This window comes from Bos mutus, chromosome 3 (assembly GCF_027580195.1).
Source record: "Bos mutus isolate GX-2022 chromosome 3, NWIPB_WYAK_1.1, whole genome shotgun sequence".
In the NCBI taxonomy this organism is placed as follows: Eukaryota; Metazoa; Chordata; class Mammalia; order Artiodactyla; family Bovidae; genus Bos; species Bos mutus.
In genome coordinates, this window is record NC_091619.1 from 107,312,516 (window position 1) to 107,330,830 (window position 18,315).

At 51.2% G+C, this 18,315-nt stretch overlaps 2 protein-coding genes across 2 annotated transcripts; one reads left to right on the forward strand and one right to left on the reverse strand.

Annotated features, from left to right (window-relative positions):
• The first annotated feature begins 1,025 nt into the window (after positions 1 to 1,025).
• Positions 1,026 to 2,786, forward strand: EVA1B (eva-1 homolog B). The gene is made up of 3 exons (XM_070368420.1): positions 1,026 to 1,239; positions 1,663 to 1,760; positions 2,068 to 2,786. The coding sequence occupies exons 2-3, from the start codon at positions 1,694 to 1,696 to the stop codon at positions 2,505 to 2,507; spliced, it is 507 nt and encodes a 168-aa protein (XP_070224521.1). The 5' UTR covers positions 1,026 to 1,239; positions 1,663 to 1,693; the 3' UTR covers positions 2,508 to 2,786.
• Positions 2,787 to 3,527: 741 nt separating this feature from the next.
• SH3D21 (SH3 domain containing 21) lies at positions 3,528 to 17,366 on the reverse strand. The gene is made up of 16 exons (XM_070368421.1): positions 17,307 to 17,366; positions 16,980 to 17,137; positions 16,822 to 16,888; positions 16,442 to 16,560; positions 16,113 to 16,203; positions 15,884 to 15,939; positions 15,749 to 15,794; positions 15,499 to 15,599; positions 15,300 to 15,386; positions 15,094 to 15,136; positions 5,374 to 5,467; positions 5,234 to 5,286; positions 5,037 to 5,113; positions 3,943 to 4,856; positions 3,791 to 3,854; positions 3,528 to 3,712 (listed from the first exon to the last, which is right to left on the reverse strand). The coding sequence occupies exons 1-16, from the start codon at positions 17,308 to 17,310 to the stop codon at positions 3,656 to 3,658; spliced, it is 2,031 nt and encodes a 676-aa protein (XP_070224522.1). The 5' UTR covers positions 17,311 to 17,366; the 3' UTR covers positions 3,528 to 3,655.
• Between the last annotated feature and the right edge of the window lie 949 nt (positions 17,367 to 18,315).

Here is an 18,315-nt window from a genome sequence, read left to right on the forward strand (position 1 = left end):
CTAGTTCTTTTCCCAACCAGATCTGCCCTCTGCTTGAACCCAGACTCAGGACTGGGAGCGGGGGTCTCCAGCCTGGACAGAAAGGGGGGTCACTGGCCCCAAGGCCTCAGGCTGTGCCTTCAGCTATGTCTGCAATTTCCTCTCCCCCCTTCCTTCCCTCCTCCTCTCTAAGGCTCCTGCCAAGAAGGCCTCCCCCTCACCCCAGGCCCAGCACAGGAAGGGGGGCCTGAAAGGGGGGGCCTGGGAGTCTGGGCAGGAAGAAGACCTGGCCGCATGCTGATCACACACATGTTGCAGGCACGAGCCCCGAGCCTGGGTGGAAATGCATGCACATGCACCAGCAGGTTTAGCCCAGAGCCAAACACACCTCTGCCCTGTGCTCTGGTGGCAGAAGGGCACAGGGGCCAGCAGAAGCCCTGGGCTGGGCTCTGCAAGGCTGGCCTGGGTCTGGCTTGATGCCATAGTCCAACATTCATTAATCCTGCACGACCAGAGCTGGGCCAGCTGGACACACTCGTGGAGGGGGCTCTGAGAAGAGGGGTGGAGAGCCCGGGCCCTGGACATTGTGGCAGAGCCTCTGGGAGAGGTCTGGCATCTGAACTGGGGAAAGGGGCAGTCTCCCCTGGGTGAGGGGGCCTCCGGGGAGGAAGAGCAAGGTTTAGGGAAGGGGTTAAGAGCCCGGGGTCAGAGAACTGTGGGTTCAAATCCTGACCACGGGGGTAAAGCTATTTAGTCTCTCCATGACTCATCTGACTTATCCAGGATAATGGTCCCCACGTTATAGGGTTAGGATTAAATGAAAAAAAAATATTGTAAAGGATTTAGCCCATTGCCTGGCACCTCGGCAGAACCCCATCCTCATTATTGTTATTAGCAGCCTGGGGGCGGGTCCCTGCAACCCGCCTCCCCAGCGGTTTCCTGTGGGGGAGCAGACGGCCCCTCAGGCCGCCCCCCTCACTTCACCCTCCTCTCCCCTTCCTCTCCCGGCCCTTTTCCTCCCCGCCTCCCCCGCCCCGCCCCGCCCCGCCCCGTCCCGTCCCTCCTCTTTCCTCGGAGGAAACTTTCCGCCGGCCGATCCATCAGCCCGAGTCCGGCCCGCGCTGCTGCGGCCTGGGAGCCGAGCCGGGAGGACAGGCGGGCGGGCGGCCGGGACCGGACGGGGCGGGAGCGGCCGGGCCCCGGGTGTCTGCGGCCGCTGGACGCGCCGGGGCCGGGCAGCAGGGAAGCGGGGCGTTGACGGTGAGTGAGCCCCGGCCTCCGGGCCGGGGGATCCCCACGGGGCGGGCGGGATGGAAGAGGGAGGCGGCTTCCCTTCCCGGAGCCCGCCCAGGGAGTGGGAAGGCGCCCGCGTCTCCCTCCTCCATCGCGCTTCTCGGACGGCAAAAGCAGGCTTCTTTTGGGGACCCCACTAGGAGGCGGAGCCTCCTGCGGCTCACTCCCCGGTCCCTTAGGTTGTTGGGGCGCCCGCGCCCGAGGAAGGACAACCCCCCCACCCCCACCCCCAGCCAGGGCCCAAGTCTGCAAGGAAGTTAGGAAGCCGCTCTCTCCTGGGTGGAACCTGGCTGGGGCTGCCCTTCCAGGGAGCGGAGCTGCCCCGAGGAGGAAGCGGGGACACGGTCGGCTCTAGAGAGGGCGAAGGATCTGACCTTACTGACCTCGCAGGCTGACAGGGGAGCTGCGCCCCCAGAGAAGCATGGATGCCCCTCGAAGGGACATGGAGTTGCTCAGCAACAGCCTGGCGGCCTACGCGCACATCCGCGGTGAGGGCACACCCCGAGACACGGACCCCTCCCCGCCCCATCAGGCCCCCCTCCACCCCACCCTTCCCGCCACTGACTATACCCTACCCCCACCCACCCCCCCACCCCCGCTCCCCGCGCTTAGCCAGTTACTTACTCCCACCCACCGCCATCCTCACTCCCCCGACTGCCCAATGGCGGCTACTAAGGTCCTTCAAATAGGGGGTGCTGTCTTTGCCCCCCCCAACTTAGAACCTGGAGTCTTTTCGAGATGGAATGACCCCCGCGCATCAGGCCCCCTCCATGACTTCTGCCCTCTGACCCCCAGCTAACCCTGAGAGCTTTGGCCTCTACTTCGTGCTGGGCGTCTGCTTTGGGCTGCTCCTCACCCTGTGCCTGCTAGTCATCAGCATCTCCTGTGCACCCCGCCCGCGGCCCCGCGGCCCCGCCCCGCGCCGGGACCTCCGCAGCAGCACCCTGGAGGCCGAGGATGACGAGGAGGAGGACGACGACGAGGAGGACACGGTGACGCGGCTGGGCCCCGACGACACGCTGCCGGGCCCCGAGCTGTCCACGGAGCCCGACGGGCCCCTGAGCGTCAATGTCTTCACTTCCGCGGAGGAGCTGGAGCGGGCACAGCGGCTGGAGGAACGGGAACGGATTCTTCGAGAGATCTGGCGCACCGGACAGCCGGACCTGCTGGGCACTGGCACGCTGGGGCCCAGCCCCACGGGTACGGGCACCCTGGGCCGCATGCACTATTACTGACCGGCCCCACTCGCGCTGCAAGGTGCTCAGCATCCAGGACATGCGTAGGGGCTCGGAGCTGCCCCAGGACCTTTGGACTGCCCCTGCCCACGGTGCTATGGAGGGCCCGCCCCCACGGCTCCCCTGGTGCTATCGGGCCTGGATTCTGGCCCTCTGGGACACACCCTTCCCTTGTCCAGCCAGAACGCCCTGGGGGTAGGGTAGGACGCTGGGTCCTCATCCCCTCTCTGGGGGACGGTTAAGAGGTGACGTGACCAATGAAAGCTGCATTCTCAGTGACTTAGTCTCCCTCTGTTACCTTTGCTTCTAATAACCCCCAGGCTCTTGCCATGTCGGGGGCCCTAGGGTTGAGATCCCTCTACCAGGCTGCCCACCTCCTTCCATGCAACTCACACCTCGGCACACATGCTTGCATTCAGTTCACACATGGCAAAAACACACGCCTGCTGCACCCACAGACACACGCACACAAATCAACCGCATTCCTTAAACTGCATTCCTTACCGGGAAACGCCTGGGTACAGGTCGCCCCTGTCTCTACACACACACATGCATACAAGGCCTCGGGACCCTGACCTTGACGCTAAGGCGCTATTACCCCCAGTGTAACCAAGTGTGCCTGAGCTGGACCGTGGAGTGCGTGTCCGTCACTGCATTCCTATGAGTCCCTCTGAAAGGGCAGTGAGACCAATTGGGAGGGGTCTGGGCTGGAGAGCAGGCCGGCCCGGCCCCTCCCCTGGCGCACAGCTGGATTCCGGAACCCGGCCCGCGGGCAGATCCCCGAACCCTCCAGGGCCCCTACTGCCTGCCATTTCTCCAGCGTTGGGGGGAGCTGGCGTCCGTAGGAGACACCCTCCCCCGGCCATCCGGTGGATAAAAATAGCCGTGCGCAGGCCTTGGGAACGGTAATGGGAGCCACATGTTGGCCAGATGTGCCCGCGAGCTACTGCCAGGAATGCGGACGGCAGAGAACCCGAGCGCGAGCGCCCGCCCCCGCGCAGGCCCCGCCCCGCACGGACCAGGGAGGCGTGGCGCGCGTACTCTGCTGAGTTTACTTTCCGGCGTTTTCCGAAGACGTGTGCAAGGACGTGGGTGGCCAGAGCCTGACTTCGCTCCAGGTCCCGCCGCAGTCCCTCCCGGGCCCACCCTCAGTGCGTCTGCGTCTGCGCGTGAATGGAGCCCCGGTCCCTCTGCTTCATCTGAACCTAGTGGAGAGAGGGCGTCAGGGGAGGGCCAGCCGCCCACCCCCGCCCCGCCCCGCCTGGGACCCGCACCCCACCCACCTCCAGCAGTAGGCGCTTCTCCTTCTCGCTCTTCAGCTCCTCCCAGATGTCAGTTAGCTTCTTTCTGCGGACATGGGAGACCCAGGGGAAGGGGTGGGCCGGGCAAGTCTAGAGCCCGCACCCCTCGCCTCCCCGCACCTCTCCCCACTTACTCCAGCTGCACCCCCATCTGCTCCAGCGACTTCCTTAAAGCCTCCACCTGGTCCTTTATCCTCAACATGTCGTCTCCGTCACTTCTGCGGTCTGTGAGATTTGGCGGGGCCGAGGAGCGCAGGGTGGGGGGCGTTTGGGACTCCGCATTCTTCTGAGCAGGGGTTACCTCTTTGGAGGGCACCCCTTCTTTGGGAGACTCCTCCTCTTTGGGGGCAGCCTCAGCCTTTGCTGGTGCCTCCTCCAGGAGGGTCGTCGCCTCTTCCTGAGGGTGGGCCTTCTCAAGGGCAGGCGCGGACCCTGACTTGGGGTTGGACTCGGACTGGAGAGGGGAGCTGGCCCTCCTCTCCAGGGGCTGTTTCACCATGCCGAGGAGGGGCTCCTCTGGCATGTGCACCTCCTCTTGGGATTGAGCCTCACTGGCCTCAAGAGACCTGGCGTTTGGCGGGGCGTCTTCCTCCGGAGAGAAGTCATGGGACTGAGTGTTGGCTCCCACAGGCTCCGGGGTCAAGACCTTGCCTAGGGTGGGGGCCTCGTCCCCCGGAGCAGCCTTTGGACCAGCGGCCTCTTCTTCAAGTAGGACTTCTGGGACCTGGGCCTCATGCACAGAAAGGACCCTGTCTGGACTGGGGGCCTTGTCCTCCAGGGTTGGGGTCTCCTCTAGGGTAGGGACCTTCTCTGGAGTTAGGGTTTCCTCTGGAGTGAGGATCTTTTCTGAAGGTGGGGTCTTCTCTGGGTTAGGGGACTTATCTGGAGACAGAGTCTTCTCTGGACTAGGGGTCTTATCTGGAGGTGGGGTCTTCTCTGGTTTGGGGGCCCTATCCAGAACTGGTGTCTTCTCTGGGCTGGAGGTCTTGTTCAGAACTGGGGTTTTATTCACACGAGGGCCCTTTGTAAGGCGGCTCTGCTTTTCATCCTGTAGTGATGGGGGTGCAGACTCAGCCAAGGGATGGGTACCTTGATGGTCTGAGTCTGGTTCCCCTCAGCCTGGGATCCTTCACCCTCACAGGCCACACCCCTGGGAACCAGCCTCCATCTAGGATCCCCGTTCTCCCAGGTCTAGGATCCCTGCTCTCCCAGGTCTCGTGCCTCTCACCTGACTGGCTGCAGGGCGTTGCTGGGAAGCCTGCATCTTAGATCGCTTTCTGCCAGGCTGGAAACTGCTGTTGGAGCCTGTGAGAGCAGACTCTCAGGAATCCAGGCCTACTTAGACCCCAAGCCGCTCCCCATCTCTGTCCCCTTAGCACAACCACCCCAGGGCTCACCCCACTTCAGGGAGGCAGTGAGACTTACTGGGGTTTCGAGAGGGGCGCTTCTGACTGTCTTCGCTGGGTGTCCAAGATGGCCTGAAACACATCCCCATCAGACCCGGGGCTGGGGGCAGGGAGCAGTATTTCTTTTGTATCCTCCTTCCCCCATACCCCGCTCCTTACTTGGTTTTGCTGGGCTCAGTGGGAGCTGTCACCAGCTTCTTGGCTGTAGGGACGACTGTTTTGGGCACCATCTTTTTGGGTTCCTTAATAGGAGCTAGGAGGGGAGAGGGACATTTGTTCACTCACTCATTGCTTTCATCTAAGAGTCACTGACCCTGTCCTGTGCTGTGCAGGGACTAGTAACAGGAGATGAATCATATTTGACCGGCTGCTGGGAGCTCTGGGGACACTGACCACCCAGGAACACCCCAAAGAGTTGTCAGGTAGGCTTTGTGGGGAGACGGCTCCAAATCCCACCGATTTTTAATCCATGCTTTTCTACAACTTGTACTCAGCTTAGTGCCCACGGCTGGTTCAGACTCTTCTGCTTCCTGGACACGGCAACAGCCACTCCGCTTCCAGTCCACACTCCCTCCTCTGTCTTCTATATCATGTCTACTCCCTAGGAGACTTCATCCAGTCTGAGTCTAATTATCATCAATAAGCCAACAACTGCCAGATTTTCAGCTCTAGTCCCTTCCTCTTCCCTGGACTCCAAACTCATACCCGATCGGCCTCGCAGTATTTCCACTTAGCATCACACACTTAGCAGAGCTAACCTCTGGCTTCTCAACCTCCTTGCCCTTGGAATCTGGCCCTTTCCCAGTGTTCCCCATCTCACCCACTCGCCCACTCACTCAGATGACAAAGTGAGGCGTGCCCCTTGACACCTTTATTCCTTTTTGCCGCACGCACAAACCATCAGTAAGTCCTGTCTGTTCTAAACACACCCTGAATCCAGCCACACAGCCTCACCTCCATGACTATGCTCTCTAGATCAAGTCACACCATCTTCACGAGAACTACTGCAGCAGCCTCCAACCTGGGCACGGGCTGCACCCACCCTGCCTACGGTGTGCTTGCCCCACAGCAGCCAGAGAGGGCCCGCGTTCTACTGGAGAAACCGACACAAACAAAAGCAGTAAACTGTGGGGACTTCCCTGGTGGTCCAGTGCTTAAGAATCCCCCTTGCAATGCAGGGGACACAGGTTCGATCCCTGGTCGAGGAACTAAGATCCCACATGCTGCGGAGCAACTAAGCCCGCGTGCCACAACTACTGAGCCTGCGCTCTGGAGCCCGTGTGCTGCAACGAAAGATCTCACATGACAAAAGGAAGATCTCACATCCCGCAACTAAGACCAGATACAGCCAAACAAATCAATATTTAAAAAAAAATAAACTATGTAGTGCGCTAGATAGTTATTGGGCTTCCCAGGAGGCATTAATGGTAAAGAACCCACCTGCCAATGCAGATGAAAGAAACGCAGGTTTGATCCCTGGGTCTGAAAGATCCCCTGGAGGAGGGCTCCAGTATCCTTGCTTGGAGAAGCCCATGGACAGAGGAGCCTGGTGGGCTATAGCCTATAAGGCTGCAAAGAGTTGGACACAACTGAAGCAACTTAGCACGCATGCCAGAGATTTATTAGTTGTACTGAGGAAGAATAAGTAGGGGGGGCGTGTATAATTTTAAATAGGGCGATCAGGGAAGGCCACACGGAGAAGTCAGCATCTGAAGGCAGTCGCACAAGTGACATTCACCTCCACATCTACAGAAACAGCCACCCGGGCACATGCATGCATGCTGAAGCTGACTTACACACATGGTATCACACCCAGATACAAACAGAATCCCCCAATAATGGGTCGCAGTGGGCGAGAGCATGGCTCCTACAGCCAGACAGCAGGCTTGGAATTCCTGCTCTATTACTTGCCAGATGGGTGGGAACCTGGCCAGTAACTTAACCTTTCTGTGCCCTGTGTCCTCACCCATAAAACATGGATAACAAGAATACCCATCTGGTAGGGTTCTGTGAGGTCTGAGTGACAACCTGTGAGGTGCTTAGTGGCTGGCATACAGTCAAATGCTCAGGAAATGTTAACCGACTCCAGCTTCTTGTAGTGTGGCCGGTTAGGTGTTCTGTGGGACCCTCCCACTAGACAGCAATTATATCCTGCTTTTGGATACAATTTTAAGGCACCACTGGACATAAGAGAGGTAGGAGAAATCCACAAGAAAGGGAGGAACTGGGGCCAGAAAGGAAGTGAGAGAGCAGGCCTACTTTGTGGCTACAGAGCCTGGGAACTGTGAGGAGCAGGTGGCCCGGGTATTGCTCCCTTGGCTCATCATAGGCCCACAGCCCGGTAGCCACAGAGCAGCGAGAACCTAGCACCACCTTCTTCTGGAGGACTGCAGTAGTCGCTGCTGGTTGGTGCCCTCTGGCTACTGGCAGGAGTAAAAGCAAGTCCTCTCTGCAAGTTTTTTCCCTACATGCCAGACTCCCACAGATTGGGATCGTATACAAAGATCCTAAAACACACGAGATGGCAGACCACTGAGAGCAGGAGTCAGCAGACGCAACACAGAGCAGATACTGGAAGTGTCAGGAAGGGAACACAGCGCAGTCATGCATAATATATCTGAAGAAATAAAGGGCAAGCATGCAAGAAAAGGACCATTAGGCATAAACAAGCAGATTTTTGGGGGAGAGAAAAAAAGAGTTCTGAACTACTAGAGATGAAAAATAGCATTTGTGAAATAAAATGCAGTGTATAGGTTCAACAGCGGATCAAACCTAGATAAAAACTAGAGAGAGAATTAGTAACTAGAAGTAGAATGAGACAAGGAGTGAAGATTTGAAAACGATGTTAAAAGGAATGAGTTAGTATTTGTGAAATAAAATGCAATGTATAGGTTAAACAGCAGATTAAACCTAGATAAAAGCTAGAGAGAGAATTAGTAAACCAGAAGTAGAATGAGACAAGGAGTGAAAATTTGAAAGCAGTGTTAAAAGGAATGGGTAACAGAAGCAGGGTTTGACTATGGCTGAGTGAGGTAGATGGTAGATAAACCCTCTCCCCACACAGCAACTATAAAGCTGGATTAAAAGTGATAAACCACCATTTCAGCACTGGGATACTGACCAAAGGTGTAAAATAATCTGAGAAGTATTTGTGCCTCATGGTGTTCTTGCCTGCTCCCTTCCTTCCCCCAGTCCCTGCTGCCTTGGTCCATGCGGCCGTTCTACAGGGTGGGACAGAGAAAGGTCAGCAGCTTCACTGCCATGGTTGAAGAGCACTCAATCAATACGGTGTGCAACTTCGGATTTGGCATTGGTTTCACTGCTATGACACCCAAAGCGCAGCAACCAAAGAAAAAATGGGTAGTGTGACTTCAAAAAAATTTTAAACTTTTGTGCATCAAAGAACACCATCAAGAAAGTGAAAAGCCAACCCAAAGAATGGGGGGAAATACTTGCAAATCATACATCATCAGGGACTTTTACCTAGAAAATATAAAGAACTCCCACAATTCAATAGTAAAAAGCCAACCCAACTAAAAATTGGGCAAAGGACCATTTCTTCAAAAGAAGGTATACATGTAGCCAATAAACAGGAAAAGATACTCCACATCATTAGCTTTCAGAGAAATGCAAAGCAAGACCACAATGAAATAGCATTTCACATCCACTAGGATAGTTACAATCAAAAGACAGATAATAACAAGTATTGGTATGAATGTGGAGAAACTGGAGCCCTCATACACTACTAGCGGGAATATAAAATGGTAGTCACTTTGGAAAACAGCCTGCCAGTTCTTCTCAAAGTTAAAAATAGATCGTGTGTGTGTGTGTGTGTGTGTGTGTGTGTGTGTTAGTTGCTCAGTTGTGTCCAACTCTGTGTGACTCCATGGACTGTAGCTGACCAGGCTCCTCTGTCCATGGAATTCTCCAGGCAAGAATACTGGAGTAGGTTGCCATTCCCTTCTCCAGGGGATCTTCCCCTGGAAGAATTTCTTTCACTGGTATATACCCAAGAGAAATGGAAGCATATCCACAGAAAATATTGTACACAAAAGTTCATAGCCCGGACTTCCCTGGTGGCACAGTGGATGAGAATCCATCTGCCAGTACAGGGGCCCAGGTTTGATCCTTGATCAGGGAACTAGATCCCACATGCTGCAACTAAAATATCCTGTGTGCCACAACTAAGACCTTGGGAAGCCAAAAAAATAAATAATTTTTAAAAAAGAATTATTAGGCAATAAAAAGGAATGAACTACATACATACTACAAAATGGATGAAACTTGAAAATATTATTCTAGGTGAAAGAAGCCCATTAGAAAGACCATATATGATATGATATCATGTATATGAAATGGAGGCAGATCTATCAAGACAAAGATTAGTGGTTGTCTTGGGATGGGGAGGGGAGAATGGGGAAACTGATGGGATAATGGCTAAACAGTATAGCCGGTGGAACCTCCCCTGTGGTCCAAGGGTTAAGACTCTGCACACCCAATGCAGGCAGCCTGGGTTTGATCCCTGGTCATGGAAGGAGATCCCACATGCCACAATTAAGAGCTGTGGGTGCAACTAAAGGTCCACATGCCGTAACAAAGATCGAAGATCCTGCATCCCACACCAAGGCCCGACACAGCCAAATATATATGTAACTTTTAAAGTACAGTGGGTGATGTTGCACAACTATGACCATACCAAACACCACTGAATTGCACACTCGAAGGAGTGAACTGTACGTGAGTTTATCTTAGTAAAGCTGTTCACCCATGTGCCCCCCAAAAGATGACAGGCTAGATTTGGCCCATAAACCACAATTTGCTAACTCCTGACCTAAACACCCCAATTTAAAGGCAGAGAATGTCAGACTGAATTAAAAAAACAAGATCCAACTACATACTGTGGACAACAGATTTAAAGACACAAACAGGTTGACAATAAAAGATTGGAGAAAGATATATCACACGAATAGTAACCATAATAGTACCAAAATGTTAATATCAGACAGAACAAGCTTTGAGACAAGAAAAATTACTGAAGACAAAGAGGGAGAGTTATAATGATAAGCAGGTGAATACATCAGGAAGAGATAATAATTACAAATGTATATGTGCCTAAAAACAAATCCTCAAATATATATAAAACAAAACACTTACAGAATTGAAAGGAGAAATAATTAAAAAACAATAGTTGGAGGTTTTGTTCAGGAGAAAGGTTAAGACTTTGAATTCAGACTTGTAAAGTTAAATACATCTGGTAAATTTCAAGAGCAATCACTAAAATAATAAATATAAAGTGCAAATTTCAGAAAAATGAAAAAAATGAAACATGAAAAAAATAAAAGAATCATTGAAAAATGTTTTAAAATAATTATGATTAATATAGTCTAAACTCGTCAATATATCACCAAACAAAAAGAATCGCAAACTGAGTTAAAAAACAAAGTAATTTCTAGAGATCTTTTGCAAAACACTGTGCATATAGTTAACACTACTGTACACTTAAAAATGGTTAGAATTTTTTTTTAAAGTATTTGAATATTGTAACAGGAGACTGAATAAGAATATAGTAACAGGAGACTGAATAAGAATATACTAACAAGAGATTGAATAAGAAAAGAGAGAGGAAAAAATAAACACTATTAGAAATGAAGAAAAGATGTAACTACAGATACAGATGAGATTAAAAAGATTATAAGAATATTATGAAAAACATCATATAAATGATTAGAAAATATTGATTAAATGGATAATTTGAACATATAACTCACTAGAACCGACTCAAGAACTTTCACGAGATTTTTGGTCAACCATGGTTACCCAGGAAGCAGGAAACAGAAGGCTTCTTGTGTACATCTCCTAAGGTGTGAAGTTTCTTCTCCCTCTGAGATCCAAAGCAAAGTCCTCTAAAGAACAGTTGTAAAGGGGTCTTTGTAGATGTAAGAAAGTTATGAGGAGGTCATACTAGGTTAGGGTGGACCCTAACCCAGTGACTGGTATCCTTATTAGCAGAGGGAAATTTGGACAGAGACACACAGGGCAGAAGACCTTATGAAGACCGAGACAGAGAACAGAGCAGTGCATCTACAAGCCACAGACCGCCGGAAGCTAAGAAGAAGCAAGGAAAGATTCTTCCCCCAGACCCTTCACAGAGAACACGACCATGTCAACATCCTGATTGTGGGTTTCCAACTTCTGAAAATGTGAGCTATTTCTGTTCCTTTAAGCCAGAAAGTGGGGAAGGGAAGAAAAAAAGAATTTTAGCCAGAAGCCAGACTTGCTTATAACTATAAAAAAACTGAAGTAGTTTAAAATTTTCTCATAACAGAAGAGAACAGGACCAGATGAATCTACAAGCAAATTTTATCAGCTTTCAGAGAAAGACGATTCCCATCTTATGTAAGATCTGATAGATATTTAAAGATAAGGAAAAAAAAAAAAGTATATTCCTTGGGATTTCCTTTGTGGTCCAGGGATTAAGAATCTGCCTGCTGATGCAGGGGACATGGGTTCAAGTCCTGGCCTGGGAAGATCCCACATGCTGTGGGACAACTAGACCCGTGTGCCACAGCTACTGAGCCTGAGCTCTGCAGCAAGAAAAGCCACTGCAATGAGAAGCCCGTACACCACATCTGGAGAGTAACCCTTGCTCGCCACAACTAGAGAAAACCCACACACAGCAACAAAGGGCCCATGTGCTGCAATGAAGACCCAGTGCAGCCAAAAATAAACAAATAATTGGTTTAAAAAAGTATATTCTTGAACTCATTCAGGGGCCAGTATAGTATTGATAATCAGATGAAGACAGTAAAAATAAATGCAAAAATCTGAAGGGGGAAAAAAAAACTGAGACGGTATCCCAATAGCATATAAAAAAAAATAAACCATGACCAATATGAATTCATCCCTGGAATATAAGGGTGATTTAGTATTAGAAAATCCTACAAATATCTTTACATCGACAAATTAAAGAAGAAAACCCATTTAATCATTTCAAATCATTCACATAAACAATGGAGAATTTGATACCCACTTTTGATAAAAATTCCAAGTAAAAGAAATAGGATCTTCCTTAATCAGACAAAAACACACTTACAAAAGATCTAAGCATCAAATATCATTGTGAAAGGGAAACAGTTTGAAGCATTTCATTTAAAATCAGAAACATAGTAATGATATTCAGTATTACTATTTCTATTCAATACTGTATCACAATCCTAGCCACTAAAGTAAAATAAGAAAATGAAATCTAAAAGGTTGTAAGAAATGAATAGAGCCAAACTGTCATTACTCACAGATCAAATTGACTGTCTTCATAGAAAAGTATTGAGGATTTACAGATTCAACATATTTCTACAGCCCAGGAATAAATGGGATATCTAATTTTCAAAAAAACACAATAAAACTCACATGCAGAAATAATATATAGTGCCAGAACAAGTGATAGTCTATATGGAAAAACGTATAATTGGATCACTCACTAAAATCAATGCTACATAGATAAAAGCACTTAACAATGAAAAGCAACCCTTTACAAGTTTTAAAGAAAATATAAATGACTGTCTTTCTGAACTTCAGGCATGAAGGGATTTCTTAAACAAGAAAAACACCTACTAATCATTAAAGATAAGATTGATATATGTGCATTGAAATTACTCCTAGCAACCTAAATGTCCATTTACAGAGGAATGGATAAGAAGATGTGGTATATATACACAATGGAATATTACTCGGCCATAAAGAAGAACAAAATAATGCTATTTGCAGCGACATGGATGGACCTAGAGATTGTCGTGCTAAGTGAAGACAGAGAAAGACAAATACCATATGTCATTCATATGATTGACCATAAAATTAAATTAAAACTAAAAATTAGATCATATGAGGAATCTAACTTTTAAAAATGATATATAGATAAATAAGCTATAAGGATTTATTATTGAATAGCTGTAAGGATTTATTGGGCTTCCCTGAAAGCTCAGTTGGTAAAGAATCCACCTGCAATGCAGGAGACCCCAGTTCGATTCTTGGGTCCAGAAAATCCGCTGGAGAAGGGATAGGCTGCACACTCCAATATTCTTGGGCTCCCCTCGTGGCTCAGCTGGTAAAGAATCTACCTGCAATGTGGGAGACGTGGGTTCGGTCCCTGGGTTGGGAAGATCCCCTGGAGAAGGAAAAGGCTACCCACTCCAGTATTTTGGCCTAGAGAATTCCACGAACTGTATAGTGCATGGGGTCGCAAAGAGTCGGACACGACTGAGCGACTTTCACTTCAAGGATTTATTATTATTGTAAAATATAGCCAATATTTTACAATAACTTTAAATGGAGTAAAAGAGGTAAAAATTTTGAATCACTATGTTGTATACCGGAAACTAATATAATATTGTAAATCACCTTACTTCAAAAAAGCTTTTTTAATTTACAACTCCTATTCATTAAAAAAAAAAGAAAAGCCATAAACTGAAACTATCTATAACATGTACATCCCATAATCAGAATATATAAAGAACTCAACAGCTATCACTAACCAGGGAAATACAAATGAAGTCCACAATGAGATGCTGTTTTGTGCCAGATTCACAAAAATAATGAAATCTGATAATAGCAACCGTTTAAGAGGGTTTGGATCAGTATGCTCTCATACACCAGGGGTGGAGTGAAGTGTACAAGTCCTTTGGAAACCAATGTGACTTTACCTCATAAAAGTTGACTATTCACATACCCTGCTATCTAGGAGCACCACTCCATATGTAGAGAAACATTATGCCTGCACACTGGGAGCCAGTGTTTATGGCAGCACCGTTTATAAGAGTGAAAACTAAAAACAGTGAAAACGTCCAACCAGGAATAGACCAGATACACAAACTGCGGTAATTCCTGCAAGGAATAGTAAACAACACGGAAAAACAAATGAATTACAGGGACTTCCCTAGTGGCTAAGACTCCGTGCTCCCAAAGCAGGGGGCCGAGGTTCGATCCTTGGTCAGGGAACTGGATCCCACCTGCCGCAACTAAGAGTTCGCACGCGGGATCTAAAAGAACCTGCATGCCACAGTGAAGACTGAAGATCCCGAGTGCCTCACAAAGACCTGGAGCAGCCAGATAAATATTTAAAAAGAAAAGAAAAATAAATAAACTGCATCTACACACAACATGGATGTGAGTTTTAGAAACATAATATTGACTAGAAACAAGAAAACCATAAACGTATGATACCATTTTTATACAACTCAAAACAAAACTATATTAAATGATACCTTGTTTAGGCACATAACATAAGTGAAAACACCTAAAAACTCCAGGGAATTACTAAAAATTCAGGATAGTGGTTACTGGTTACCTCTGATGTGGGGAGAGGAGCAGAAGGGAAAGAGGAATACACAAACCACCGGCAATTCTAGTTCTTGGGTTTGGGTAACCGACCAGGGGTGTTCGTTGTTAAGTTTTAAAACACATACGTTACGTATATTTTTGGATTGTGTGCATTACATTAAAACATAAAGACACATCCCACAGATACACTGACACATAAACATAGCTATTCTCTGACTCACTTGATAGATACCTGAACACAAAGTCTCAAAGACCCAGATATACCGATCCATACATTTCCTCACAAAATGAAACAAACGTAAACACGGTCCTTGATGAGAATGATAGCCACATGCTCAGGACAGAGGAAGAGGAAGGTAGTAACACACACGAAGTGACACAGTCCTAACACTGACCCACCACACATTCCTACCAGGCCTTTAACCCATGAGGGTACCTCCTGAGGGTGTGCACTGGACCACTGGGAAGCTATGGGTGTCTGTGAGCACCTGGACTGGTGGGCCTCCCAGAGATCACTCCCCAGTCCCAGGCTTCCCGGGCACCCACCTGATTCCTGAGATACCACTTTCTGTGGGACCAGCTTCTTGATCTACGCAGAAAAAAGTGTCAGAATCGGAAGAGGAGCCCTCACACTTCTAGGTCCACCCTCGCTTGTGGGTGGCCCTCCAGCTGTGTCCAGCGAGTGCCACCACCCTCAACTTTGTCCAGAGTGGCCTGCCCCTTGCCACCAGGGTGCCTGGCTCCGTACTCACTGGGGGAGGTGGGAGCACAAAGTTATCTGGGAAAAGTCCTCTTCTGCCTTGAGACTCTCCTTCCCACCAGCCCTTATCCTCTGTGACCTGGGAGAGCAAGAGGTCGTGGGGAAATGAGCCAGACCCCCAAGCTCCTCCCCTCCCTAAGCCCACCCTCTCAACATCCCCCGTCCCCGTGCCCTCCCTGTGCCTTGCACACCTTCCTCAGCACTTTCACCTCATCGCCCCTCCGAAGCGCCAACTCGTCTGGGGCCTCAGGATGGTAGTCAAACAGGACCCTGTAGGTCTCGGGGTAGGAGACTGAGGGGAGTTCAGTTCACTGAAGCCAAATACCCTCCCCAAACAAGTCATAGGCTCCCTCCTCCATCAGCCTACCTGGGCACCCCCTCCCGCAAGTCACAGGGGTTTGGGGAAGAGGATTTTGAGGGGCCCTTTGGCGGGGTGCTCACCTGTCTGCAGGTAGTCTGGAGGGCTGTCATAGGTCAGGCTGCTCAGCTAGTGGGGGCAGGGCAAGGACCAAGCTGAGCCTCCAGCCCCCTAAGAGGAACTCACCAACAACTCTTTGCCCACTCCACCCACTTTACCTTGGGAGGCCGCTGGGGGCCAAGGATGACTGAAGGGATGTCTGGATTGCCAAGGCCTGGTGGGGGATAGTGAGGTTAGGGAGGGTGCTAATGCAGTTGAGGTCATGGGAGAGGTCAAAGGGGTCATAGGGCAAGATGTGCAGATCACAGGTTCAGGCCACTGGGGCAGGTCACTGAAGACTGTAGTCTGGTCACAGGGGTTCACGGGGTCACAGGGTCCAGGTCTCACTTGGGGGCCCACTGTCCAGCAACTCCACAAAGTTGGATGGGAAGGCTCCCAGCTGCCCGTTCTTCTTCCCCAGCCACCAGCCGTCCTCAATCTGGGAAGGGGGGAGGACGCAGGGGCATCTGGTTCTGCCCCAATGGTCTCCCTAGCAATCTTAAACCCTGATTCACCCCGATTCTGCCTGATGACCCCTCTCCTCCCTTGCTCCCTCACTTTCCCATTTCTGTGCCCCTCATCAATTTCATCACCCACAACCTCACAGCCCCCATGTCTCCTCACTCAGAGATTCCATTGTCTCCCCTCAAACCCCTCTCATCACCTCATCCCCTCACCTCCTTTATCACTTCCACAATCTCCCCAGCTTGCAACTGCAGCTCGTCCGCCTGCTCCGGGGTGTAGTTGAAGTTTGCTTTGCACCATCTTCGGGGGCCCAGAAATTTGACTGAGCGACCTGGTGTCGGTCGAGAGTGAAGCAGCTTGAGTCTCACGCTCCAGTCCGCGGAGCTGGGGGAGGGGCAGGACGCGCTCGCACCCTTCGTTGGTCCAGGCCCCACCCCAGGGCGGAGCATTGTACTCGAGAACCAATCACGGGTCGCGCCGTGGCCTCGCAGCCCCGCCCAGAGCCTCGCCCTTCGAGGCAAGTTGGGGACAGCCTGGGTGCTGAGGCTTCGAGCGCGCGCGCGCGCGCGCGTCCACGTGCCCCAGCGCTCACCTCGGCGGCGCGCACAGCGCGGTCTCGGCGCCGCCTCCCCAGAGGAGCGGAGGGTCTCCGGGATCTCCTGCGAAAGAGCGCACCGAGAGAGGGGCTCTCAGCTCCCTGGGGAGCGCGCAGAGAACCGCCGCCTGACCTCCGGCTCGGCTCTACCTCACCTGCACCAGGGACTCCGGGAAGAGGCCACAACGGCCCCCCAGCTCTCCACGCATCCAGCCCCGTGCGTGCGTCTTGCACACCTGCCGGATCACGTCACCAGGCGCCAGGCTCAGCTCGTCCTCCTTCTGCGCACGATATCCGGCCAGGACCAGCACCTCTGCGGGAGGAGGATGGCGCGGGCACACGGTTCACAAGAGCCCAGTAGGGGCTGACTGGCCCTGGCGCGAGTCCCGGACCCAGTGTGGACAGCGGGAGAGCGGAGTAGTGGTGTAGGCTTTTAATGCTATTTCCAGGCAGAAGAGCCACCCCAAACCCTCTGCACATACCCATGGCTTCCAGGGCTCCTTCCGGAGCCGAACAGGGTGGATGGTGCGGTAGCGTTAGCAGCCGAGTACTGGGGCCAGGTAGGGTGGGACTAGCCGCGAGATTGTGAAGCCAAGGAGGCGGAGACGCAAGCCCATAGGTTGGGCTCTGGTGCAGGGAGTGGGTGTAGGAGGGGGCGGCCCGGATCGGCAGGCTCGGCCCCAACTATGGGTGAGGACTCCAGGACCTCTGGCCAGTGCTGGGGTCACTGCTGCCCGACAAGCTATCTGCCCAGCTACCTCCCCTCCGTATCCCAGCCTTGGCCGAGTCTCCCACTCGCCACTGGCACACAGCCGTCCCTGGCTTACCCTCTCCTGATTCTTAGCTGCATGGGAGTTGAGACAGCATACCAGGGTGGGGCCCCCAGCAGGCAGCAACCGCTCTTAGTCGGGTCCTGGATGGGTGGAGTGGGTGGTTGCTCAGTGTGCACAAAGTTATTGCTGCTTTCCCTGGAAGGTGTATTCATCCCTGTAGTCCCTTCAAGGAGGAAGAGCTTAAAAACCCTTTCTTCAGGCCACTGGGGCCTAGCTTGGTTTCAGGAAACACCTCGGGATTCTCCTCAGGGGAAGACAGGAAGGCAACTTTGGGAGCTTTCAAGACTCGTGCTTTCCTACAGCCAAGGCCAGAGCTGGCAAAGGTTAGTGCCAGTCCCAGGTGGGCCGGGCTAGCTTTTAGATCATCTTCCTGCTTAGTGGTGAACACACAGAAGGCCAAGCCTGTCATCCACACCCCTTGACCCCTGCCCCACTGCTTTGGAAGCCAAAGTCCTTGCTTACAATGACACTAGAGTGGAAAAATCTGGTTCTCCTAGGGTGTCTAAGGAACAGGATATGAAGCAAAATCACTGGAATGGGAATGAGGAGTTATTACTCAACACAGATTAGCTGAGGCTCCTCCCAGAACCATCTTGTGTGCAGTTGGAGGCGATGGGGCTGCAACAGTCTGGGCCCAGCCCCCCAGACATTTCATCTT

What these genes read in the sequence shown, in the direction of transcription:
- EVA1B (XM_070368420.1), top strand. Translation starts at nt 1,694, where the DNA reads ATGGATGCCCCTCGAAGGGACATGGAGTTGCTCAGCAACAGCCTGGCG. An exon ending in GGCCTACGCGCACATCCGCG is followed by an intron (nt 1,761 to 2,067) that starts GTGAGGGCACAC and finishes TCTGACCCCCAG; the next exon opens with CTAACCCTGAGAGCTTTGGC.
- SH3D21 (XM_070368421.1), bottom strand. An exon ending in GCGCTGTGCGCGCCGCCGAG is followed by an intron (nt 16,561 to 16,821) that starts GTGAGCGCTGGG and finishes GACCGACACCAG; the next exon opens with GTCGCTCAGTCAAATTTCTG. An exon ending in AGAAGCGCCTACTGCTGGAG is followed by an intron (nt 3,713 to 3,790) that starts GTGGGTGGGGTG and finishes TCTCTCCACTAG; the next exon opens with GTTCAGATGAAGCAGAGGGA.